The 27,197-nt window shown below is 33.6% G+C and overlaps 2 protein-coding genes across 2 annotated transcripts; one reads left to right on the plus strand and one right to left on the minus strand.

Annotated features, from left to right (window-relative positions):
• Positions 1-342: 342 nt before the first annotated feature.
• Positions 343-10,992, minus strand: LOC134234150 (transmembrane 9 superfamily member 2-like). Its single transcript, XM_062716211.1, has 17 exons — positions 10,776-10,992; positions 9,569-9,636; positions 9,198-9,291; positions 7,389-7,516; positions 6,929-7,058; positions 6,443-6,588; positions 6,062-6,179; positions 5,868-5,944; positions 5,478-5,586; positions 3,949-4,081; positions 3,591-3,710; positions 3,421-3,478; positions 2,965-3,124; positions 2,492-2,643; positions 2,058-2,169; positions 1,500-1,671; positions 343-1,150 (listed from the first exon to the last, which is right to left on the minus strand). Exons 1-17 carry the CDS (start codon positions 10,899-10,901, stop codon positions 1,083-1,085), a joined length of 1,971 nt encoding a protein of 656 aa, XP_062572195.1. The 5' UTR covers positions 10,902-10,992; the 3' UTR covers positions 343-1,082.
• A 7,544-nt stretch (positions 10,993-18,536) lies between these two features.
• LOC134234151 (metallo-beta-lactamase domain-containing protein 1-like) lies at positions 18,537-23,909 on the plus strand. The gene is made up of 5 exons (XM_062716212.1): positions 18,537-18,827; positions 19,090-19,188; positions 19,979-20,142; positions 22,803-22,917; positions 23,529-23,909. The coding sequence occupies exons 1-5, from the start codon at positions 18,773-18,775 to the stop codon at positions 23,792-23,794; spliced, it is 699 nt and encodes a 232-aa protein (XP_062572196.1). The 5' UTR covers positions 18,537-18,772; the 3' UTR covers positions 23,795-23,909.
• Positions 23,910-27,197: the final 3,288 nt, after the last annotated feature.

The raw sequence follows: 27,197 nt of genomic DNA on the forward strand, positions 1-27,197 counted from the left end.
CATACCTAATGAGAGCATTTTCCGAATACTCTCAAATACATGTACAAGTATTAATTTGCGAGTGTCATGAGTAAACATTTATTACCAAACAAAATCCACCAATGAACTGATACAGGGGTCATGACCCCAAATAGAATCATTTCAATGGTCAACAACAAAAAGATTAATTAAAATATGATGATATGTATGCTAAACTGACACATTTAATGAGCTAAGCCTCAGATAAAACACATTTCACAAAACAAAGAAATGTTAATGAAAAACTAAAAGATAATAATATATACATACAGAGGTTATGTAATATTATTTTTCTTCTTAACGTTTGATTTTTATTTTTAAAAAAAATTAAACATTTGTGTGTAAGTTTTAATTTGTACAGTTTCCAGCAAGACAGAAATCAAATAATGCACATCAAGATGAAACATGTATTCTACACAAAATGGATTTCAACAGACATCCAATGAGTTCAACGTAACATACCAAGATTGTAAATGTAAATAATTTTTTAGCATAAAGAAAACATAATACAATAAATACAAGTCCAACACGATTTGATATAAAAATATCAAAATCTATCAGTAGTCTATGACTCAAATTTTTGCCATACCTGAAAATAGTGCTAAAAGCAATTACATTGTTCTAAAGTTTGTGGATATTACACTTGTACGTAAAAATTTTACACATACTTCAAAAATATTGTTTGTCTGAACTAAAAGGTTGTTTAGTTTAAGTGCATGAAATTCAAAAGAAACCTTTATTAAAATAATTACACCACATTATTAAAAGAAAATCAACAGAGAAGCTGTTCATACACACAAAAAAAGACAAGTTCCTATATCCAAATTCCATTCTCTGCAAGAAAAGTGACTTCGATCTCTACACTGTATATACCCTATATTCTGTCTGGTGAATTTCTCGTTCCGTGACTGTGACAAATATTGTCCATACATGTGCATGAATTCCTTATCTAGTGTTTTCCTACATGATACATCACAGGCAGACATGTGTTCTAATGAGCTTTATGAGTGTTTTCCCTCCATGCTGGACCATTGCTGGCATCTCAATGAATGGCTGGAACAAATCTAGTCCACTTTCACTACTCCATAGATCTTGGTGACAAACCAGAAACAGGCAAAGAAACCAATTGTTCCTAAGTTAAAACAAAAATTCAAAATATTATGCACAGAAATGCATATAAATGGTATTCATTTTAAAATTCCAAAAGAAATTGCAAAAAAACCCTCCCCCAATTATTCATCTGAGGTATTAATTTTCATGAGAGTTTCATACATTTAATATTAATAGTTCTGAAATCAGATTATGGTAAATAGAGAAATACAATTTCCCCTAATGCTTAGAGTTACATTTTGATTAGGATATAACTTGTACAGAGGAAAAAATTTTGAAATTCCCTTCCTCTGTTTTTAAAAAATAAATACAAGAAACAGAAATTTGGTGCTTTAGTGCTTTACATGTATTTGGTAAAAATAATAACTCACCAGTCAACAAGAAGAAAAGGAACACAATGATAAATGTGTAACCAAAATAGAGGAAGGTACTAGCTGCTCCGTGTATTTCCAGCTTGGAGACAAAATAGTGAATACAGTAGCCAAACAGATAGACTGCTGTAAAACCACTGGTCAGGAAGGAACGCCACCACCAATGGTAATCCTACAAAATATTCAACAGGTTATCAATCATTGATTCAAATGTACAGAGTAAATATGCAAAACCTTAAAGCAAGTGACTTCATTGATATACAATGTACTTAATTTATTTTTTCACATTTAAAATGACATACTGTATACAGAGGAATTTTCGCCCCCTGTTTTATTTAAAACAGGGCAAAATTTGAAGAATACAGTACAATTTCTTAAACAGAACTGTGACTGGATGAATGTAAGATGGTACAAAATTGTTTGCAAGTGCAAAAGGGCAAAGATAAAGCTGGGCAAAAATAACCCTGTATACAGTATCTCTTTAAATTATGCTGTATTTTAAAGACATCATTTAATGAGGTACAGCCCTGCAGAAACTAAAACTTGTTGAAGCCTTACTTCGGCACAGAGATGGAAATAACACAGTAGGATGGTGGCCTCGGAACAGGTCACAATAAGGATAATGAAAACTAACATCAGGAACCCAAACATGTAGTAGGTTTGCTGTGACCTGAAAAGTTAAAGTTATAAAATGAATCTTAGAACAGAAACAGCAGAGATGGCAATTACAACTGTTGTTTAGCTTTACACATTCTATTTAAGGACACATATAAAGAAAATTTTTCTTTTTGACAGTATTGTAACTATGAAACTCAAAACATTTTTTTTTAATCTTTTGAAAAATTTTCTAACACAGGCTAGCACAAAGACTCTTATTTGGCAACTCAAAGCCCATTAATGCAACTTCAAATCAGCGTTAATTCAGCATTAAACAATCTACTCTAGATAATATGTACATGTCTATAATTCTAAACCTGTGAAGAAATTCTTACCATATACTATTGAGAATGAAAAAGAGTTGGATGAAGATGCAACCAAACGGTAGAACACCCCCCATCAGTATTCCGGGGAGGGGTCTGGTGTAAAACGACTGATCTGGAATCTGTCGGGGAATCTGGTTTGTTCTGACAGGGTGTTCAATAGGCTGAAGAAGGAAAATAATAAGCATGTAATTTAGGATTCAACGAACTAGATGACTGATGTGAAATCATATATCAGTATTTTTTATGTGAGAGATTTATTCCTAAAGTAGGGGAGGGTTTTTAAAAAAAAATTTTGCAAGATATATTTGTATGAAAATATACATTATAATTTGCATGTAGACTTTACCATATTCATGTTATTCTGTAGATCTGTTTTGAAAATGAAATGGGGAGGGGGGTCATAATCACAAAAGGTGGAAACAAATCAAATAGCTTTATGTTTATGTAAAGCAAGAATCAACAATTCTTTATCCACCACTTACCCTCTTTTTGTATCCAAAATATGCCCCTACAAAGGTGAGGGGAACTGAAATACCAAACCACAAAGCCAGTAATGCTATCAGTGTAGAGAAAGGAATGGCAGCACTACTTCCTTCAGCCCACAGTACGAGATTCAACAGGAAAAATACCCCAAATACAGTACTGTAACAAAATATGATAACTTACATAAGTACTGGATTAAAATAAATGTTAAAGATGACTTTAAAGATATTTGTAAATTTCAACCCAGTCCCAAAAGTGCACAATTCAGATCGTTGAAGACTTCTATAAAAATTCTAATATGCAGTTTAGTAAAATCTCTTACTCAGAATAGGAAACACTTACATGTATGTACTAACTGCAAGATACATTACTTTTAGTAATTCATATATTTCACCAGTTTACAATGTTGCAATTAGTCGATACATTGTAGACAAAATTTTTGAAATTCCACTTACCCAGGACATAGGAAAGCTGTCAGAATGACATTCGACTTCCACTTTTCTCCTCCAAACACTGAAATAAAATCGAAAAACATTAAAACAATCAATATAAAAGATGTCTGTGCTAGTAATAACACCTTCAAAGTAGGAATCTTACTTCTGTTGATGCTTGAGATAAGACTTACTTTTGTAGATTCTAGCTGACACATATCCTGCTGGCGTTCCAAGACAAACGTAGAGGACTAGGGTGCAAGTCATCAGAGCTCCTCTATTGGCGGGGGATAAGAATCCCAGGCAGGCAAAGACTGAAATTATTCAAATATATAGTTGCTTTGGATGGAAAAAACAATGGAGGGGTTACATTTCAACTGTATTTCAGTCTAAATAAACTTGGTCCATTTAGGGTAGTCTTTATCTTAGTTAAATTTCCACTTCTTAAATATTTATTCCCAGAAATTGGTTTCTTTCAAAAGATAATATATAATTTGCAATATCAATTTCAAAAATATCCGATAAAGCAAAATAAGAAAGACAACTGCTTACTGAGAGTTATAAACATCATAAAGAAGATTTGGACACCATTTCCATTTAAGACAGCCAGCATCATTCCTTTCCTTGGGGGTCTGAAGACATCTCCATGGACAAGCTTCCAGCCAAATTCTTCTTGGGCATCTTCCTGAATTAAATAAATAAATCATTTTTTATTAAATCCAAACTCAACACAAGAGATGTCTGTAAAAAAATTAAGCCCCCCCCCTATATAATTGGAATTTTTCTAAGTCTAAGGGACAGAACTCTACCAAAATGGTCCAGTCATATCCAAAACAACACTTGACCTAGATATTTTTATGATGAAACTGTATACCAAATTTCATTTCAATATGTGCAACCGCTGCGAAGAAAATGAAAGAAACTGATGGTGGACTGACGACCAACAGCAGCAAAGCAATATGCCCTCCATTCTTCATATGAAGGCATAATAAATATTTCTTAATTGATTCCTTATTCATTTTTTGCTTTTACTGAAAACATATTGTTTTCTTAAAGAAGATACCTTTTGTGTATAGTGAATGAAACGATTGTCGCCGACGATCGATTGTCGATCATTTTTGGGTGTTCGATTCCGATTATCGATTACGTTTTTCATAATCGATTGTCGCCCAAATAAACTCGCCCAAATAAACGTGTAAGATTTGAACAAAACATACGCACACATTAACAATGCATGTGAAAACGAAAAGGAAAGAGGTCAACAAAAATGGCGTCCGAAGACGAAGTTAACAACATAGATAGAACATTCTGATATTGTCCTATGGACCCAGTTTAACGAAACTTCATTCCATGTATTCTTAATGTAGCAAAAGAAACACGGGCGATAACTCATACATTTACTATGGACAATCTAGAGAGTTCCGAATGTAAACATGGCAGGTAAATTCGAAGCGAGAGAAAAACGTTGAGAAATTAATTGGCTTTTCGTCTATATATGGATTGTTTTTGGGGATAAAAGGCATAAGCAATCTCAAAAAGGTTTGTTTTGATTAATTTGGTAGTTATTTCCAGTTCAAATCCTTTTATATTCTTCAAAATCATTTCGGAACGGATCCGCCCGATTTGCTACATTACAAGTAAAGTACTGCATATGGGACGTATTCTAACTGTGGTGAGGGGCTGAGGGCTTAGATTATTCTAACTAAACAACAGTAAGGAGAAATTTACCCATATCCAGGGAATGCAAAATCTGATGTCATGACAAACATTTTTAGATTTTATGAGCAAATATGTTAATTTTTTTCTGTTTCTTTGTTACTTAATACAACAAACTGACAAAAAGTTGTTTTAAAATAAACTTGATAAAATTTTATTTTTAGTTTGTTCCATAAATGATAAATGCTATAAAGAAGTGGAATTTTGTATTTGAATTACCAATTAAGTCGATGATTGATCGATTAAGCTTCTCCGATTCTGATCGATTATCGATTATGAAATTTTCCCGATTATTCAACACTATTTGTGTATCGTGGTAAGAAATACATCCAAGAATAATCAACAGAAAAGAAAAGCAGACTCACGGAATTGTCCATTTGGTTGTATCGAGCAATGTCCCTGTGGAGGGTTCTCAACATGATCATAGCTACCATACCAGAGAGGAACAGCACAATCACCAGCGAATTCATGATGCTATAATTATTTAATTATACTTCAGTTAAAGGAAAATTAAATTCTTCCATGATCACGTAAGACAATTAGATTAGCAATTTTCGCAAGTTTTGCTTTTTGGGGTAAAGAAAATTATGAGAAAACACTTGTTAAGTTGAAAACATTCTTTGAAATGTATTTGAAGAGTAAGCATAATAGCTCAACCTCAAAATCATAACATTCAATATAGAAAATGCCATTGTTGAATCATTTACGTGTTAAAAACCCACTCTCTTTAATTTAACAGACTAAATAGTAATTACCTAAACCACTGAATGTTGGAATGAGGCATGGACTCCAAGATGTAATCCCATCTGGATGACCACTTCACTGGGCTGGTCTGCAATTAATGGGGAAAATATTTACATCAGGCTTAAGAAGTCTTTTTTAATTCTCAATCTTTAAAATCGGGTGTTTATAAATATAAGCATTAAACTCTTCGTGATAAAATGTTTACCTCCCATGTCACAGAGTATGTGTAGTTCATCTTGAATGGTTGATTCACATTTGCTGGGATGCCCATGGGGACAGTAGTGTCATCACACTTGAAGGGACCTTTCTCAGGATATTTGATACTGCAAATAACATAATTTTCTTTTAGTTCAACTTTCAAGTTTTGTACACCTTAAAACAGTAGCAATAGGAACATGAGAGTCCAACACTAAGCATTTTATAACCTTACAAATACTGAAATGTGTATCTGTTTTTAGCAAAATTTGTAATTTGGGACCTTTAGTTTATTTGTTAGAACATCAAATTGCAATCATCATCAAATTTGAAAGAACTGAGCCCTAAGTTGGGGACACTTTGCCCCTATTAAATGAGACTTTGTTTTTACCTTCTAGGAGTAACCTTGGCTGACACAATCCTTCCCCCTATGCTTCCAAAGCTGCTATCCCATTCAGAGTCTGCTGGGATGTGGTACATGATTTTTATATCCAGATGATTGAAGACGTAATATGTTTCCTTTTCTGTGTATTTACCCTGAAAATGAAAACAATATTTGTAGGTTTTCAAAGAAGAATTTTAAATTTGAATGACTTTAACTTTTACGAAATAATGTAAGGAGCACTATTAACTCTCATATAGTCATTATTTCACAGCTATTTCAAATCAACACAAAGTTATATACTTTTTACCATAGATATTGAAAGTTCACAAAAAATTTTGAAGATGAGTATGACATACAAATTGGCCATTTCCACATTTAAGACCTAACAATTTCTTGCATAAACTCTACAGAATAAAATACAAACACATTACTTTAACTCGATTGGAACATTATCAATAAACAATTGTTAAAATGCATAGAAAAAATTCTTACATTGATAACACATGCATCTTTTCTTTTCCCTTCTTTAGTCACAAAGCAACCAATGGGGAATCCCCTGGAGCAGTACTTCTGATTGTTCTCTACGTCGTAACACCAAGTGATGGGCATGTTATCAACGATCCTGTAAAACACAACACGTAAATAATTACAACACTGTAAAATCAAGTGATGGGCATGTTATCAACAATCCTGTAAACACAACGCGTAAATAATTACAACACTGTAAAACCAAGTGATGGGCATGTTATCAACGATCCTGTAAAACACAACTTTGTGTTATTTATAAATACATGTACATTACATGTTTTCTAATAACAATTTCTAAACTTTAACTCATTTATAACTGTTACTATCCCATCCCCTCTTTTTCTTGTTCAAGAATATCAAAATAATTTTCAACACTTAACATTCTTTACACTTATGAAACAAATATAAAAACCAAGAAACAAACCAGTGGTGGTAGTAATTATTGGCTATTCCTTTCTTTAAGAACTTCAATCTCTCCTTATCCTCATGTCTATTCGGGTCGTAAGACTTCTGACAAACACTCTTACATGTCTCCTTCTTCATGAAAGACAACTGTAAAAAAAATATTTTTCAAAATTATTATCCTCTGTTTAAGGAAATGAAGGTTACATGTGGTATCAATCTTCATTAGTGTTAATGCAAAGCAAAGATATAATAACGACCTTAAATTTCACAAAATGCTGATTTTGATAAGTTCAAAGGAAAGGTCAAGGTAAAAAAAAAAATTATGCATTTTAAATAGTGGTCTTCAATGTGTAACATCAATTCATCATATATGATGTTTGATAAAAATATCTTTTAGTTACTAGTTTCTTTGAAACTGAGCTAAATGCAAAGTGTGATGGAAGGCAAACATGACAAACACTAAAGGTAACTCTTGATGGATCAAACTTCGACCTCTCAAAGCGAGTCTCTAGCCTTGATTTTTCCCCTTATGTAACTAAGCAAATTTACTCGATTTCTCTAACTTTTGATCTCTTGAAACCCTTCATTGCTTGAAGTCAAAATGTAGTCCCAATATGCATATTCTACATGTTCTATTGGAATTTACCCTTGATACTTCAAAATGGCTATGTGTACACAAGGTTACATAATTAACACCTTTACCTGAACATTTCAATGCCCCAGGCAGAAGACATGGTATCAAGGAACAGGATGTTTTTTTTTCTGGTGACACTTACAGTGCAAGGTCATAACTGATTTATAATTCATCATATTTTGCCTATCTGCTATTAAAATCATTAACAATGACTGTCTTAAAAATCATTAAAGACGCAGCAAAAAGTAGAAATTGATTACATGAAGAGACACTTATTATATTGATATTTCGAGTAAGTGTCAAAGTTAAACGAACAACGAAAAGTCAGAAACTATACATAACAGCCTCAATGTCAATATGATGACGATTGATGGAAAAATACTTATAGATCATATTTGGAATCAACATGTACAAATAGTCAATGTCATACTATACACAGTAAAATGTAGTAAATAAATTTATTACATTTTTACCAGTGAAATACTGTAATTTATTCATTGAATAAAAATGATATCCTGTCACAGTGTGAAAGGATATCAAAATGATATCCTGTCACAGTGTGACGAATATCAGAAGTGCAGGAAAACTCTCGATTTCCTTTCTCATATTAACGAAGGTTGCTGTAAAAAAAATCTACCTTGACCTAATATAAGATAGATGGAAATAAATAAACCATTCTGACAGCGAATAAAACTGTCAAAATTACCAAAAATATGTTGTCAAATTCATATTTACAGTGTTTTCACCTCACTTAGCTATGACGTCTCATGAGCCCATGAATGTATTACAAAAAGACAGAGGCAAAGGAAAAATCAAAGAATTTCTTTAAAAAATGTAATAAACAGAAAATTCAATATTTTGTAGTTGAATATGGAATTTATTTCACTTGTGAGACAGGATTTTTTGATATTTTCACTCGTGCTTTGCACTCGTGTAATATCAAATATCCTGTCCCACTTGTGAAATAAATTCCATATTCAACTACAAAACATTGAATATCCTCTATATATATGAAATAACAATATATATTTTTTCTTTGCTCAGTTTAATATGTTTAATAAAATGTTCACCTAAAATACGAAAAAATATCATAAATTTACTTAGAGTACAATCAGATAAAGAGAAATTATTGTAGGAATAAAACTTGTGCATTCCAGAAGCATTTTACAAACAATTTGTGGGGAAAAAACTCACGGAATAAGGAGAAGGCCTTATCCTTTCACCAAACACAACTTGACCTAAATTTTCCACAGGAGAATCAGATTCATCCACAGTACAGAAATCAAACCTGTAAAAAAAGAAGACACTTGAGCCTTACTGTCATGTATTCTATCTCACTACCTTACAGTTACACTATATAACACTGGGTTGGTACAGCCAAGAAACAACATATTAAGCTTCAAGCACTTTAGAGCAATTTTCAAAATTGAATAATGCCATCATGCAAAATATTTTTCCCCAAGTTCTTCATTATACTTATACCACTTATCATGCTTATACTTTAATTTTCATATACATAAAGACAAAACAAAACAAAGTAAAGTAACTAAGTAACTGATCCTTACTTGTGATATTCATAAGGCACAATAGTTTCCACTGAATTGAGTCTGTTTACATATATTGGTATCTCAGACTGAAAAAGAAAAATATAAAACCTGGTAAAACACTGATACAAGGTTTTACAACTGCAATCAATATTTAAGACATGCAATTTTCATATAAACTTTAAGCAACTTTGCAAAAACTTTTTTGTACAATTCTTTTTGTGTATGTGTGTTTGCTTTCATGACACTATCATCCATATAGAAAGGTTATATCACTTATATCAAGGAGAAAAACTTTCCTCACCAATACACATTTACCCCCTAGAATTAACTGCTTTCTCCTTTCTGAAGAAATGGGCGTGTCAAGCAACAACCCTTGTTCATGAAGAAAGCTCAGCCTTGTTTACTAAAACGCAAAATTTTACCACTTGTATGTGCTTTATTGTATGCGACTTGTAGCTGTGACCATTAAATTGCTACCAATTAGATGTATTTAAGGAGTAAATGCCTAATTTTTTGTTTCGTGATGTGATCAATCGAATGGCTTGCATGATAATTTGCATAAACACCTTAAGTTTTACGCTTATGCATAAAAAATATCATGCAAGCCAATCGATTGATCATCATGATGAAACAAAAAAAATCTGACAGTTATTCCTTATAGTTACATGCTCTTTATTCCACAAAGCCAGGTGCTACAAGCCTGCGGCTTCTGTTCTCCATTTGTCCCGCCCAACACGTGATTTTCTAATAACTGCCCTATGCACGAACCAGACTTATGGAGAAATAAATTTTTTTGACTATTTGTAATTTTTCTCTCGGATAGACATTGGAAATGTAAATATTTCAAAATACATGATAAATCATCACATTTTATCTCATGTGATGAAAAATTTCTCAATACTGCTAATTTATTCAAAAAATTCCTCAGATGCACTATCTACTTATTTTACGTGATAACGAAAAGGCTCTCTTTTCTCCTTAGATGAATGGTCACCTTATATAATCTCGCTGAAGAGCAATGTTATGACCAACGTGTTGAACAGGATATCGAGTATAGACATGACGGACTTTCACAATGATCCAACGTGCTTTTATCATTGTGACACGTGGACAATAAATTTTACTGTGCAAGTCAATTTTAGTCAGTTAGCAAATGAAATCGTCTGTCAAAGGCAAGAAAAAGACTAATTAAATGACACAATTTCTACATTCAATTTGCATTCACCTTGCAGTTCGCATTTCCTGTGCCTGCTGCATCTTTTGCACAGTATGTGACAGGGGCAAGACCTGGTAAATAGAAAGCGTTGCTAATGCTCGCAAGAAAAAGTAATGTCGACAGCCGTAATATCATTCTGAAAACTTCAGGTATATCTTTTTCCTTCGATGTCAATATTTTGTCGCATCTAAGATGGCCAACACGTCACTTTACACATTGCGCATGGGCAGAGTTTAGGCTAAAACCCGTAAAGTACACGCTAAGTAACACTGGACTTTTCAAAAATTATTTAACGCTATACTTAGGTTTCTGTCTTTGATGAATGCTTACGTCTGTTGATTTTTATATCTTCAGAGATATTTTTGTGGAATTACGAACAGAACAGAACAGAACATTTTATTTCTAATTTAGAGCCCATAACAGACAAGTATGAAATTGTTACAATAATAAGGAAAAGATAAGCCAATGAATAGCAAAACAATTATACAATAAGTAGTTGACATAAATCATTTCAACAATAATCCTGTCTAAAGGGAATACATCAAATATGCATGTATTACGGAATTATCAATGCCTCAGATATAAATTATCATTATTAAATGATTTTATAAATAAATGTGAGAAAGAACCCACTGAATATTTATGGAAAAAAATATTTACGCATATTTCAAACTATCCATGGAATTTTTTAAAATAAATTCTTCAATAGGTAAATATTTAAGTAATTCGGAGAATATATCCTTTTTGACTGTTTAGCAAAATCAGGTATTGTATCAATTCGCCCCTCGTTGATTTCAATCCTACGACAGCGTATATAAAATTATTTTTTTTTTTAATTATAACATGCTAAATTCAAATAATTCAGTGGCGTAGCGTCCATTAAGGCAAAAAGGCAAATGCCTACACATAATTTTGGGCAAAATATATGGTCATGTTTTTTTTAAAATAAAATTAATGTGATAAATTAATTTGTCAACAATAAATCAAAAAAAAAAATAACAAGAATAGATATGGGTTACCCCATATCCAAAGATATTCGACTGTTAGATTTAATATGTTTAACAGTGTTTATCATGACGTTAATAAAAAAAAACTGCACTGTCTAATTATGGAACTGTTGTAAATATCGTGATTCCATAGCATTACGGTCACCCAGTCTCCTAACAAACAGTACACATAGGCCTACATGTACCTGTAGCCTTGGTCTACACACGTGCAATGGAGCTGTCACACGCATCCAGCGAGCTCGGAGAAACACGTTTTGTTTTGCCGAGAAGTTACGGTGTCAGATAAAACTTTTCTTTTCTTAATTAGATCATATAAATACGAATTCTGATTAATAAAAATTATACAATCCCTGTTGAACTTTATATAGTTTGTTCTAACATTTGCATCTGCAACAACTTGTGTTTAAAATGGCCGGGTTGGGAAAATCAGGACCGGGTCGGAAAATTCTAAACTGAAAACATGGAAAACCTTTTTTGTTTTGAAAATAACTGAAATATACTAATATATTTGTCGCAGAAATTACTTACATTATTCAAGTTCTATATATAATGGTATGCTGAACTTCAACACGAACCCGAATCTCCAACCCATGCAGTTCTCGTTTTGCCACACATACCCTACAGTTTACAAAGTGTACACACGAGCAGGCCAGGGATTGAAAATTCCGTCATTTAATAATACACACACAGAATGATTAATTTTTTCTTTAAGAACAAATTGTATGATAATTAACGGACTATAAACATGATAAACATGTACTTAATACAATTGTTGATATAGTATTATCAATTCATTGGTGAAAAGATATGAATCGAAGAATGACCTAATAATTATTCTCTGTTATCAAACACGTAAAAAAAAAAAAGGCTGAGGAGGGAGCGAGCGTAGGAATATTGATATTTTTTATTTGCATTTCGGGGGGAAAGTGACTTTCTAATGATATTTTGACGTTATTTTTGATTTCTTTAACGTATGACATACACAACTTTACTCTTATCATGAACAATAATGTTGTATCTACTTATCATGATGGAATTATTTTGGTCGGACCAATATGTGTGAGCTGCCGCTGAATACAGTTATATATCTTGCAAAGATAGTATGCATTGATCGAATATATAGAAAAATACTCAGTACATATATATTTTATAGCTGTAAAACATAATTTGCAGTCTTGTTTCTTTTAGTGGCGTTAGCAGTCAAACTGAGTACCCCATACAAAGATGCCATGGGACATTCCTGCAATCTTTGACGAATTAAGAAAATCGAGTTTCTCACAACAAAGTAGAAACCTTTTGCTGTTTTAATCCCAATTAACCACGTTACTGTAGTGTAATGTGTTGTTCAAATTAAACCGAAATTTAGTATCAAACTTACATGCAGTTTCAAACCCTTAAAACGTTCTTTCCATTTTCCCGTTCGCTCAGCAGCGTTCCTGATACTAGCTAGTATATTACATAATTAAAACTTTAAAATTTGTTTGACACAAGTTTATGCATATAGGGAGAGTGAGGGGCTACGACGGAATCGACCAAATCTCTCTCTCTCTCTCTCTCTCTCTCTCTCTCTCTCTCTCTCTCTCTCTCTCTGTATAAAATTTATCTGTTTCTACAAAACAATGACAACATATTACTTAAATACCCCCATGCATTTTTTAAAAATATTTATTCAAATATTTGCCTATATATGTATCATCGTTTCCAAATATTCAAATCACGGGGAGCTAGGGGGGGGGGGTCTCCACTGAAAGATAACCTGCTTAGAATTTTTTTTCAACTGCTATATGTATATTGAGGTGACATAAGATAAGATAAGATAAGATAAGATTTATTAATACCAATTTGGGGCCCATCAGGGCATACAAGTAATAAGGAAAAAAAAAACATACAAGCAGAAATTCAAAATTGATAGCAGTAACTAACAAAAGATAAATGGTGTTACAGCAGTTGGGGATTACAACATACATAATCAAGATACTGTAAATAAAAGTTTGTTTAAAGTATTTCTATATATTACTCTTTTGTATTTATTTGTTTCTTTGTTTAACATTGCATAATTTGCTATTTCTTATTTTAAAGATATTGATTAAAAAATTACCCAGCTTGATAAGCAACATGTCATCTTCATTAGACATAATCCATAACAAGAATAGATATGGGTTACCCCATATCCAAAGATATTCGACTGTTAGATTTAATATGTTTAACAGTGTTTATCATGACGTTAATAAAAAAAACTGCACTGTCTAATTATGGAACTGTTGTAAATATCGTGATTCCATAGCATTACGGTCACCCAGTCTCCTAACAAACAGTACACATAGGCCTACATGTACCTGTAGCCTTGGTCTACACACGTGCAATGGAGCTGTCACACGCATCCAGCGAGCTCGGAGAAACACGTTTTGTTTTGCCGAGAAGTTACGGTGTCAGACAAAACTTTTCTTTTCTTAATTAGATCATATAAATACGAATTCTGATTAATAAAAATTATACAATCCCTGTTGAACTTTATATAGTTTGTTCTAACATTTGCATCTGCAACAACTTGTGTTTAAAATGGCCGGGTTGGGAAAATCAGGACCGGGTCGGAAAATTCTAAACTGAAAACATGGAAAACCTTTTTTGTTTTGAAAATAACTGAAATATACTAATATATTTGTCGCAGAAATTACTTACATTATTCAAGTTCTATATATAATGGTATGCTGAACTTCAACACGAACCCGAATCTCCAACCCATGCAGTTCTCGTTTTGCCACACATACCCTACAGTTTACAAAGTGTACACACGAGCAGGCCAGGGATTGAAAATTCCGTCATTTAATAATACACACACAGAATGATTAATTTTTTCTTTAAGAACAAATTGTATGATAATTAACGGACTATAAACATGATAAACATGTACTTAATACAATTGTTGATATAGTATTATCAATTCATTGGTGAAAAGATATGAATCGAAGAATGACCTAATAATTATTCTCTGTTATCAAACACGTAAAAAAAAAAAAAGGCTGAGGAGGGAGCGAGCGTAGGAATATTGATATTTTTTATTTGCATTTCGGGGGGAAAGTGACTTTCTAATGATATTTTGACGTTATTTTTGATTTCTTTAACGTATGACATACACAACTTTACTCTTATCATGAACAATAATGTTGTATCTACTTATCATGATGGAATTATTTTGGTCGGACCAATATGTGTGAGCTGCCGCTGAATACAGTTATATATCTTGCAAAGATAGTATGCATTGATCGAATATATAGAAAATTTTTCTTTATTTGTTAAAGTATAGAAATTTTTATTACTTTTAGCAATAATATTAAAAAAGTCATCTCTATCATGCTTATATAATGGACATTCAATCAGTGAGTGTATCTCATCTTCCACACAGTTCATGTCGCACATTCTACAAATTCTTTCATTTCTTGCAAGGGTGGTTTGCTCTCCAGCAGAGTTTAGTTTTTTTTCGTACCTTCCACTTTCTATTCTGAGGTTATGTGAACTCACTCTAAATTTGCATATAATTTTTCTTTGTTCAAAATTTTTTAATAATAAATATTTTTCAATTTCAAAACTTCTTTTTATATAGAAATATGTTGTAAGTTTACCCGATAGACAACCATCATCTCTTTGTTTAAACCAATATTGAAGGAAATCTTCTCTAATAATTTTTTTCAAATGTTTCTTTAAAGTTATTAGTTTCATTGATTTACATCTTGACAAATCTATGCCCATTCTGTTACAGAAATATGTTACATTTGAAAACCAACTATTTACATTACAACTGTCCAAGATAATGCTTTCTTTGTATGCACTGTATAACAAAGAGTTTTCAGGCATGTTTTCCAGTCTGTGCCAGTAAGATATAATTGCTATAATAATAGAATAAAATATTGGTTGTCTACCCAGTTCAGAGAGAACTGCAATATTGGTACTTCTTTTCCCAGACCCTATGATAAATTTGCAAAATTTCATATGAAGATTTTCAATCTCCCAATCTTTAAATATATCAAATAAACATTTTTCTTTTCTTTGCATTGATGATGACAATACACCCCATATTTCGGATCCATAGGTAGCTATTGGCTTGATCATGTGATCAAATAGATGAAGTAAAGTTTTAATGGGTGGATCTGTTGATTTTATATCTTTGTATATTTTAAATGATGACTTTAAAGCTTTGTTACATAAAGTACACCTTGCTGACATATATCTTTGGAATCTATAAGAGTTTGGTTTAAAAAAATTACTAGATCTGACTGTTTAAAGGGCGAAATTCCCAAAATAATTATAACAAGCATACGCATTTTGTTTAAAGACCCAATTTTTTTACCGTACGGTTACCTTTCAACAGGGGCGTAGCAACAGGGGGGCCAGGGGGGGGGGGGGCTGCCCCCCACTTTTTTCCCAACCTTACCTATACTATAGGAAATGTTAATAGAAAGCCTGGTTGCTCCCCCCCCCCCCCCACATTAAGTGATGTACCGAAAATGTAGTATTAGAATTGGTACTGAAAGTAGTTGACACTGAGGAAAAAGTTTAACCACCACCCCAACCCCCCCCAACCCCCCCCCCCCCCCCCCCACCCACGAAATAGGATTTTCGACTTGGGCAACTTTTTTTTTTTTTGCTTGTCAACTTTTTCAGGTAAGTAAAAAAATTTTTTTTTCTGGATGGCCCCCACTTTCAAAAACGATGCTACGCGCCTGTTCAAAAGTGCTAATTTTTGCGTCTATTTTTCAAAATTTTCTCGAGGGAGGTCCCCCAACCACCCCCTCCCGTACCTACCCCCTTTCGGCGCTTCGCGCTTCAGTGTAGCCTTCGGCTTCATTTTCTAGTGCCTACACATATATTTGAGGCACGCTACGTCCTCAAAATCTTTGAAGAACTTTTACATAGAAACTTTAAATCAACTCTTTTAAAGTCTATAGCTATAACATCTAAGCTTAATTACGACTTTTCTACACTTCAAAAAAAATTCTTGCGATAAATTATAACCTAGAATGCTTGATTTCATAGCATAACTTCTTCAATACCTTAGTTCAGTTTTTACATCTTGTATATTTGGACATGAGCAAAATTACTTCGTCAAAAATCATTCTCATTGTACATACCAGGCGCGGATCCAGGAATTGAAGTTAGAGGGGCGCCAAAAGTAGGCAAGGGGTCTGGGGGGCCGCCTTGAGGCCCCCAGTGGGTCCAGGGCAAAGCCCTGATGGGGGTCCAGGGGGCGAAGCTCCCGGAAGCTCCTGGATTCTACAGATTTTGTAGGGTAAAAATGAGGTCTACCAGGTATATATATTTACATTTTATAGACGAAACTGTGATTTACGTTAATTTTGACAAATTTAAGGTGCCCCCCCCCCTTAAATCCGCCACTGCATACGAGTTATCGATTGAAATTTTTGATATTTAAAGAATTCCGGAGTGCCTAATTGACACCATATATTGTAGTCCTCGGAGAGCAATTTTTCCAACAAACTGTTGGAATTCCAATCGGCAATAATTGTGCTCCTTTATCAGCTGATCTTTTTACATGTAAAAATATCCCTACCATTATTTACGATGCTATTTGATGTTCTAGAAGCTTCCGTCAATATTGAGATCGGTGAATTCGAATGACTAAAATAATTTGAACATTCGCTTTTTAATCGGTTATTACAACTGATTTCTCTTATATCATTTAAATCAAGTTTTGATTGATTAATTCAGTGATGACATTTTTTGAAATAAATAAACGATTGCTTGTTGTCAGTTTCATTAAAATTTGTCAGTACAGAGCTTAATCGTACGATACTCACTGTCCGAGTGAAATCTAATATAGTTTACGGACATCGTCTTGCATAATTAAAGCGTATTGTTCGAGGAGAAAGTAAGACCCCTAATGCACCCGTTTCGGGGTTTATTTGCAAAATTTATTAACTTATAAGTAAATATAATGGCTGCACTGATGTGAATACGGTGTAAAAACGGATTCTGACTTCCACGGAATAATGACCGGGGGTCAGGGCTAGGGACACCGATCATTCATTCAAAACTTTATTTGGTAAAAGGACAAATTAAGCTATCCATTACCGTTGTTTCCTTAAAGTTTATAGTATACATACATATTCGTGCAACACAAACTAGATATGATGAAATGTAGGGTTATTTAATTGTACCAATATGGGAAATAATACAAAAAGTACACATGCATGTTCAACTTTACCATTGCATTTTATTTTTATGTGAAATAAAAAATAAAACGCTTGCTCCGTGCTCGTCCTGCATATTGGGGGTTGGGGGGGGGGGTTAATATATACCTTCTCGGTCAAAATTATTACCAAGATTAAAATGACAGACGGACAGACTTACAAAGTGAAGACGGACAGGCGAATGAGATTTAATGTCCCTTCGCTTTGACGAAAACGAGGGACAAAAAATGAAAGTCGGAATTCACAGCAGAACCGACTGCACGGGTATCGGAGTATGCGGGTTTTACTGTTCATATTCTGTTTTCCATGTGCCGATCTTCGTAATTTCTGTTAATTTTTATTTTCCTTTTCCAAACTTCTTATTTTTTTCACAATATTCTTCAAAAGGGACTTTTTTCTGCGCTGCTATTCTAAATCTATCTTAAATTACTGAGTTTAACACAGAACACTTCTTTTTTTTTTCGAGAAGTTTCCAGATCATCTAATCCGATAATACAGAAACGGCCTACAGGGAAAATCTGAGGGTATTGCCCGAGTTTGTGAGCGACAGTAAGATTTTTATATTGTGAATTAGATCAAAGATCAGCTTAAATTTTAAAATGTGTGATTATTAAACAAAATTTAATTAAACTGTTCAATTTTAAAAGGACGCGACATTTCCGGGTTCAATGTTTTCTTTTCTGCAGCGGCGATTAGTCGATCCCGCCATGTTTACAAATTTTATTTTTTTATTTATAAAAATTTTTGCTCAGCGTATGATTGTTCCTCAACAGATTTTTCCGGAAAAGACACCATGTCATACGAAGTCATTGTTTTGAAGGAAGGCTACAGCAAAGCGGAGGGCCAAGGTATGTCGCACTTTAATAAACTTGTCTTCAACACCATGCAGCTGCTGTTTGCATGTGCTTTATTTATTTCAAGATTTGTAATCGTTTGTCTTTTTACGTGAGTCTTCTCCAACTGAACTAATATAATATAATTTAATTAATCCTAGAAAAATGGATTTGTGATTTTTTATTTTTAATTCTTTGCACTGAGCAGCTGCAGATAGATCAAATGTTAAAAAGTATGGAAACCAGTATGGACCATAAGTGACTTTTTCTCTTTTAGGCCAGCAAAGAGCATGTGGGAGTATTAGCTTGATCAAGGGCCCTAAGAATATTATTGTGGATACTGGTAATCCTTGGGACAGAGACCACATTCTGGATGGTATGTCTGAAAAACATAATGCATGGTTTCATGTGCAGCTGAAACAAGCAATTATTTCATGTGGTCCCCCGCTTTCAGTGTCTTAGTGGATGGGATGCCATTATTTATGATATATTGAGTCTTATAAGTTATGTGTATGCCTTATCATATGTCTCACCAAAGTTAAAAAATTTGAAAAATTAGGTCAAACATGAAGGTCAAGGGGTTAAAATAATAGCATGCACAGAAACATCCTGTTAAGGACAATCTCATCTTTGTAAAAAGATATAAGGAAAGAAAACATTTGTAAAAATAGGTCAAACTTCAAGATCAAGGTCACGCAGCAAAAAAAAAATCATAGATATTAAAAAAGGTCACAGGTAATACACATGTGAAATATGGCAGCCCTATATCTCTTCTCAATCAAAAGTTATGACCAAGGATAAAGTTTCTAAAAAGTAGGTCAAATTTCAAGGTCAAGGTTATTGGGTTAAAACCATGATATATTTGGTCTAAAGGTCTTGTCACAGGTAATTCACTTGTGTAATATGAAAGCCCTACCTTTTCTCTTTCAAAAGTTATGGCCAATCTTTGAAGTAATGTTTTTGAAAAATATGTTAAACTTCAAGGTAAGAGGGTAAAAAAAACATTATAAATTTAGAAAAGTCCTGCCACAGGCCTGAATGGATACTGGGGAAGTGATAGGCATTTGTATCAAAGGGCATTCATTTATAAAAAGACATTTAACATTTACAGTATAGAAATATTCAATTGAGAGTGAAATTTAAAAAATAAAATTACTGTCTTGTAGGTCTACAGAAGAATGGACTCTCTCCCGAAAAAATCAACTACTGTGTGTGTACCCATGGCCATTCTGATCATGTTGGGAATCTGAGCATCTTTTCCAATGCTGTACACATTCTCTCCTATGATGTGTGTGTGGGAGACCAGTACCAGATGCATGATTTTAAAACAGTAATGTCTTGATTGTGATTTAAGAATTTAAGAATTTTTTTTAATTGCCAGATATATGTTATGACGCATTTTAAGCTTAATTAACTGAGCTGAAAGCTCAAATGAGCTTTTCTAATCTCATTTTGTTTTTAGTCTGTTCATCTCTCTGTCTGTTAACTTTTCACATTTTACTGTTTAAGAATTCTCCAAAATCAATGTACCAATTTCAACCAAACTTGTCACAAAGCATCCTTGGGTCAACATGATTTAAGATTGTTCAAATGAAGGTCCATGCCTTCTTTCAAGGGGAGATAATTCAGAAATAGTGAGAAAATTTGGTGGTAGCTTTCAGAAATCTTTTTCTCAAGAACCAAAAGGTTAAAAAAGATGAAACCTATATAATCCTTCTTTACAATTTTTTTTAGCTCACCTGAGTTGAAATTCAAGTGAGCTTTTCTGATCACATTGTGTCCATCCATCTGTCCGTCCATCCATCTGTTTGTCTAGCTGTCTGTCCTTCTGTGAACTTTTCACATTTTCAACTTCTTCTCAAGAACCACTGAGCCAATTTTTACCAAACTTGGTACAAAACATTTTTGGATAAAGGGGAATTTAAACTGTTAGAATGAAGGGTCAAGTCTCCGCACAAGGGGAGATAATCTATAAAAGACAAAAATAGGGTGGGTTCATTAAAAAATCTTCTTCCCAAGAACCACTGGGCCAGAAAAGCTGAAACTTATGTAGAAGCATCCTGGAGTAGTGTAGACTCTAAATTCTTCAAACCATGACCCAGGGCTGCAATAGGGAATCCAAATTTTACATTGAAATACAGGTGACGCTCGATGGCTCGAACTCCGATCTCTCAAAGTTCTCGATCTCTCGAAGTGAACCTCCGGTCCCGTTTTTTTCCTCTATACAACTAAGCAAATTTACTCCTGATCTCTCGAACTTCTATCTCTCGAAGTTCTCTATCTCTCGAACCAAAACCTGGGTCCTGTTATACAATTTCGTTGAATTTTACTCTCTACCTCTCGAAGTTTTGATTGTGCGTGTATACATGGTATACACGCCAATCAAGCATAAAATTGATGCAGCCTGGACTAACCTGGAAAACACTGAACACCTGGGGCTGGCATGGAGGTCTTAATTGGGTGTTTATATAGATGACATTACATCTGTGGGTCTTTCGTGTGTTTATACAATTAATTGGTTATTATTGGTAAATTGTAAACGAATTCACAACTTATTTTGACTTGAAACCGACACCATAATTTTTAAGAAAATAATTTATAGACGTTCGTTTTAATAAGTTCCCCTAGATGATGAACTTTTATTAGAGTCTAGATAAGCCCAGCATGGCAATTTTGCACAAGAAATTCCTTTCTCGAGGACTGAATACCGATTAAGAAAAATCGGGTGAACAAGGGTGAAGGACCCGATCAAGCCGCGGAATAGCCAAACCGACAATTGCTATTCGGGTTTCATGTAATCATGAAATAAGAACAAATAAATATTGAAGACTTAGGAATTCGTTTTATTTATTCGAAATACGATCATTGTTTGTGATATCAAGTAAATTACCTGTAAAATACGATGCAATGAATTTATCTACATAAACTTCCGGTATCTATAAGAGTAGAAGGTCGATGATCGGAACTGAAAATTCCGGATTTTATTTACTTTCTATCTCTCTAACCCTTCGATCTCTCAAACTTTTCTTGTGGTCCCTTGAACTTTGAAAGATAGAGAGTCACCTGTATATAGGAAAAATCTTTAAAAATCTTCCTCTGAAGAAACACTGGGCCAGAAAAACTGAAACTAATGTGGAAGCATCCTGGGGTAGTGTAGATTCTAAATTGTTTAAATCATGACCCCCGGGTATAGGGCCGGGCCGCAATAGGGAATCCAAATTTTACATTGAAATATTTAGGAAAAATCTTTTAAAATCTTCATCTGAAGCTCCACTGGGCCATAAAAAAATGGAACTTGCGTGGAAGCATCCTTAGGTATTGTAGACTCTTAATGATCCAAATCAAGACCCCTGGGGGTATTGTAGATCGAGTCACAATAGGTATTAGGGGGAGGGGAATCTGGTAAAGAACAGCATGAACATATTACTCAGTTGAGCGATGTGGCCCATGGGCCTCTTGTTAAAATCATGACCCTTTGGGGTAGGGTGGGGTCACAATGGGGGATTAAAATTTTACACAAGAATACATATTAGGAAAATATTGTGGAAAATCTTTCCTTAAGAACAGCTAAGAAATGTTTAATCATTTTGATGTGGATGCATCCTCTTCCACGGGGAGATAATTAAGAAATTTTAAAATTTAAAATCTCGATCAAAAACCACAAGGCCAGAAAAGAACTACTTAATACATTAAAGCTTTTTGACAGTGTCATGGTGTGTAGATTTAAGTTTGTTCATTTCATGGCCCCAGATGGTTATGATGAATTGTGTTAACAACAGTAGTGTTGTTCCATTTTTCAACTATAGTGAAAAATCAATTGATTTTTGGTATACTAAAAGTGCTCGATTATTGGAAAGATTAAAATTAAAAAATACCTTTTTAATGCAAATTTCTGCCCATTACTTATCTAATGAATTAAAAAGGGTTTGGCATGGTGCAGCAGAAAATGGCAGATAAATTGAAGTTAACTGATTTTTTTGGTGGTTTTAGGGAATTCCTTATGAGATAGATGATGATGTTGAAGTAGTCCCCACCCCTGGACACACGGGGTCTGACATTTCGGTCATCGTCAGTAACACAGGTCTGGGTACCGTGGCAGTGACAGGTAAGTGAACCATCTTTATATACCTATCCATTCACAGTCTAGTCTACAGACTTTGGAAAGATCATATACATTAATGATCCCAAAAAGGTGAAAGATTTGCATAATGTTTACATATTATTACATATTTATGTATTTATTAAATGGAAGTGTGTTTTAATATATAATATACTGATGAACCTTGTCTGTCTGTCTCTTAAATAAGGTTTAGGATTGTTTTTCTTATAGATTGTCAGTTATCTTTGAGGAATAATAAAACTTAAGTTGGTCCCTCAATAAGACAATAATCGAATTACTGTTGAACTGTTACAAAAAATTATTAACATATTTATTGACAATCTAATTAAAATTAGATGTTAGATTCGCTTGCATACTCGCTACACTAACATCTAACAACATCCCATAGAGGGTCACGTCAGAGGTCAAATTCGGAACAACTCTGGACTTATTTGCTTCAGCAAATATACAATGATGGTTTTGCAGGAGATGATTTGATTGGTTGATAGAATTTCCCTCTGACATGACCCTCTATTGGATGTTGTTAGATGTTAGTGTAGCGAGTATGCGAGCAGATCTAACATCTAATTTTAATTAGATTGATGTATTAATTGTAGGTGATTTATTTGAATGCCTGGAGGACTTGGAAGAACCCAGTTTATGGCAGGACAATAGTGAAAATCCAGACCTTCAACAAGAGGGCAGGATAGACGTGCTGGGAAGGGCAGATTATATTGTTCCTGGACATGGTAAAATGTTTAAGGTTCCCGATGAGTACAAGAGGTCGTCCATGAGGGTTGTAATGTACGAGGAGGAAATCAGCCAGTCGGGCGATCAAATATCAGCAGTCTGTGAATATACCGTGGTGGAGGAGGATTCTTGAAATTCAGTGAAAGGCCATGTGTGATCTAAAAATAGATCTTATGCAACTAGGAAGTTTTCTTAAAATTTTCTTAATGTCTGGCCACAACCCTGTACTTCATTTGATAATGCATATACACTGTTACAGTAGTTTTGTGATTACATTATGAATCTGGCTGTGTCTGTCTGTCTGATTCATCTTGAAAAAAATGTCATCTATCAAAGTGAATGGTAAATATCATCATAAGGGTTGTTGATCTAGACAATATGTTACTGAGTACTGTTAAATGAAATATTTACATACTGTATTATTACGTTGAGGTGTATATGTGGTACATTGTGAGGTTTATTAGCAAAACTTGTGTACAGTGTTCAAAAATGTTTTCAATATCATTTAAAAGTTCTTCCATTATACTGTTATATACCATAGTGATGTGGTATTGAAACATTCCCTTAGAAAACCCAAATATTTCCTTGTCAGCTTACACCAGATTATTCTTCAACTTGAACACTATAGATCTAGTAGACCAGTTTATATGTGTATTGTCAAATGTGTTAATGTCTAGCTTATTAGTCCCTTGCATCATTGATGAATACATCATTGTCATGTGTATTTAATATTACAATGCACTGCTGCACTCAATTACTTACGATTGAAATTGATTTTCAGCAATCTGTATGCCTTGTTGAATTTCACATATAGCTGTTTCCTTTGATTTGTACAGGTAAATGTAGCATATATTTGGTGACATAATTGAGAAAAAAAATATGCAAGAAAATCTGTGCTTGACAGTTGTTCCTATTAATTTTTATCATTTATTTAGGATAATCTCAAGCTCTTATTCATGCCTTGAAATGAAAATAGCTGGGACATTGGGGCATACATCGTCGGAAACCCATGGGTGATCTTGTCTTTACTTATCCCCCGTGGGCGAACTCGCCGAAAAATCGTCGTATGTAATTAAATGTGCGTGGGTCATTTGCTTTGCTGCTTCACAGAGTCGCGATGCTAAATAACGAATTACAGTTCATGTTACGTATGCATGTTCAGCATTGCCAAAAACATGAAAAAACTCATTCCGTAGTTAACACAGCTGATAAACCCACTCATCGGCGCATTTTGCATCTAGAAAGAGGTACTCCTATATATATCTGACGGATATTAATGTCAGTGACCTGTACGAATTGACTTTCATTGTTCTAAATCAAACTTCGCACGTTTAAACGAACGTCGAAATATTTACCATAAATAGCAAAGTAATGAACGTATTTTTCAAAATTGAAGAGTTCCAATTTTCTGATTGGTTCACTAAAAACAACAAATTAGCATATTTTACGGCAATATTTCAACTAGGGTGATAAGTAAAGAGGAGATCACCTGTGGGATTCCGACGATGTGGGGCATATAGAGTTTGCCTTGACCTCAGTTTTCTTAAATTAGTGTTTAGCTCAATTTTTAAGACACCATTCAAGAAAGTGTTATCAAACTTCATATGGTGATACATACTGATGAACACTATTAAATCGCATCAACATTTTTTGACCTTACCTCAGCTCAGTTTTAAAGACACCATTCAAGAAGTGTAATTGAATTTCATAGGCTGATACATACTGATGTATGCTTTTCAACTGCATCAACATTTTTTTTTAACCTTGCACATGTTGCATGACCTTACTTCGACCTCAGTTTTCTTAAATTAGTTTTTAGCTCAATTTTAAGGACGTCATTCAAGATAGTGTAATCAAACTTCATATGCTGATACAAATTAGTGAGAGATATTAAACTGGATCAAAAACTTTTGACCTTTGATTTTCCTGTGACCTTGACCTCACTTGTCTTTCATTTGCATTTTGATTTTGATTTAGATTGCCTTCTATTTGTTCATTTTTACCAAACATCCCCTGTGAAAGGAATGTTCATAGTTCATATGCATTAATAGTGCTATTTTTATGCCCCGGGATCGAAAGATCCCGGGGGTATATTGTTTTTGTCCTGTCTGTCTTTTTGTCTATCAGTCTGTTGTCAACTTTGACCTAGCCCATAAGTGTTAAATGGGTGGGGCTATGGCTTTCATACTTCACAGGTATATTCCTTGTGACAAGACCTTTCCATGCCACCAAATATGACCTCTTGACCTTGACCTCAGAGTTTGACCTACTTTTACAAAAAATACCACACTTTAACCTTGGCCATAACTTTTGAACAGTACATGTAGGAGCTAGGGCTTTCAATTGTCACAATGAATACACATTAGGATGAATTTCATCCTAATGTGTATTCATTGTGACAAGACCTTTCAGCTGGTATAAATACTTTTGACCCACTTTTTAAAAACTTTAACCTTGGTCATAATTTTTGAACAGTTAGAAATAGGGTTTTCATATTTCACAAGTGTATTCCTTGTAACAAGACCTTCCTTTGTGTATCAACTCTTTTGACCTTAACCCTTTGGAGTTTGACATGCATTTGAGAATTTAACCATCACTATTAGCTGCCATACAGGGGCATCAGTGTTTCACAAACACATCTTGTTCAATTTATACATTTGTTCTGATAATTTTTTCACTTTTAAGTATTGCAGTTATGTTTCTGGTTTGGATTTTCTGTTATTTTATACTGTAACATGTATTGAAAAACAGAAAAAAATGTGATGTTATCAAATATATAAAAATTAATAATGAGTTATGGTAAGAATTTTAAGAGATGTGCAACAGACTGCAAGTCAAAAAAAGGGCATGTGTATATAGATGCACTACTGACATTTGCCATTTACCCTTGACACTAATATCTAGCCCTTAATTAAGTTACATGTATTTGGGATTGGACTGTTTTGAACTCAATTAACTAGATAACTTCTAATATACATGGTATGCCATTAATTTTTATTCGATATACATGTAAACCATGTAAATTAATATATATATATGTGAAATTTGTGGTTATCAGTTTCAATTGCTTGTTATATGTTTTGTTTCAATATGTTTTGTACATTAATAGTGTGAATAGTATTGCTTCATGCCTACTTAATTAAGGTGCCATGAAACAGATGCATAGATGTATTTTCTCCAAGTCTCAGAATTCATGAAATGAATAGGTAAAGAAAGAGGAATAATGTTATTTGTTGAATTGCATTGGTGATATAAATACTGTACTTTTTTGAAAATTACTCTTGATGTAATAATCCTGAGTCTAAAATATAAAATGTATTGACCTGCAGAAATTGGCTTTTTTTTATCCCTCAAAAGAGAGGTGCTTTGCAGTTGGCTCTATCTTGAAAAATAAGATTAGATATTATATATATTTAAACTCCTATACGCTGATACATATTGGTGAGAACTATTCACATGTATTGACAATACTCTATACAGGGTTATTTTTGCCCCATGTTATTTTCGCCCTTTCACACTTGAAAACAATTTTGCCC

Source organism: Saccostrea cucullata, unplaced genomic scaffold, assembly GCF_032062105.1.
Source record: "Saccostrea cucullata isolate Sc308-1 unplaced genomic scaffold, CSIRO_AGI_Scuc_v1 ctg237, whole genome shotgun sequence".
NCBI classification, from domain to species: Eukaryota; Metazoa; Mollusca; class Bivalvia; order Ostreida; family Ostreidae; genus Saccostrea; species Saccostrea cuccullata.

Coding starts and splice junctions, on each gene's coding strand:
- LOC134234150 (XM_062716211.1), bottom strand. CDS start 10,901: ATGATATTACGGCTGTCGACATTACTTTTTCTTGCGAGCATTAGCAAC. Junction 5,945..6,061: donor CATACTCTGTGACATGGGAG/GTAAACATTTTA, acceptor CATTAATTGCAG/ACCAGCCCAGTGAAGTGGTC. Junction 1,672..2,057: donor ATTTCCATCTCTGTGCCGAA/GTAAGGCTTCAA, acceptor AATATTTTGTAG/GATTACCATTGGTGGTGGCG.
- LOC134234151 (XM_062716212.1), top strand. CDS start 18,773: ATGTCATACGAAGTCATTGTTTTGAAGGAAGGCTACAGCAAAGCGGAG. Junction 19,189..19,978: donor CAGAGACCACATTCTGGATG/GTATGTCTGAAA, acceptor ACTGTCTTGTAG/GTCTACAGAAGAATGGACTC. Junction 20,143..22,802: donor AGATGCATGATTTTAAAACA/GTAATGTCTTGA, acceptor TGGTGGTTTTAG/GGAATTCCTTATGAGATAGA.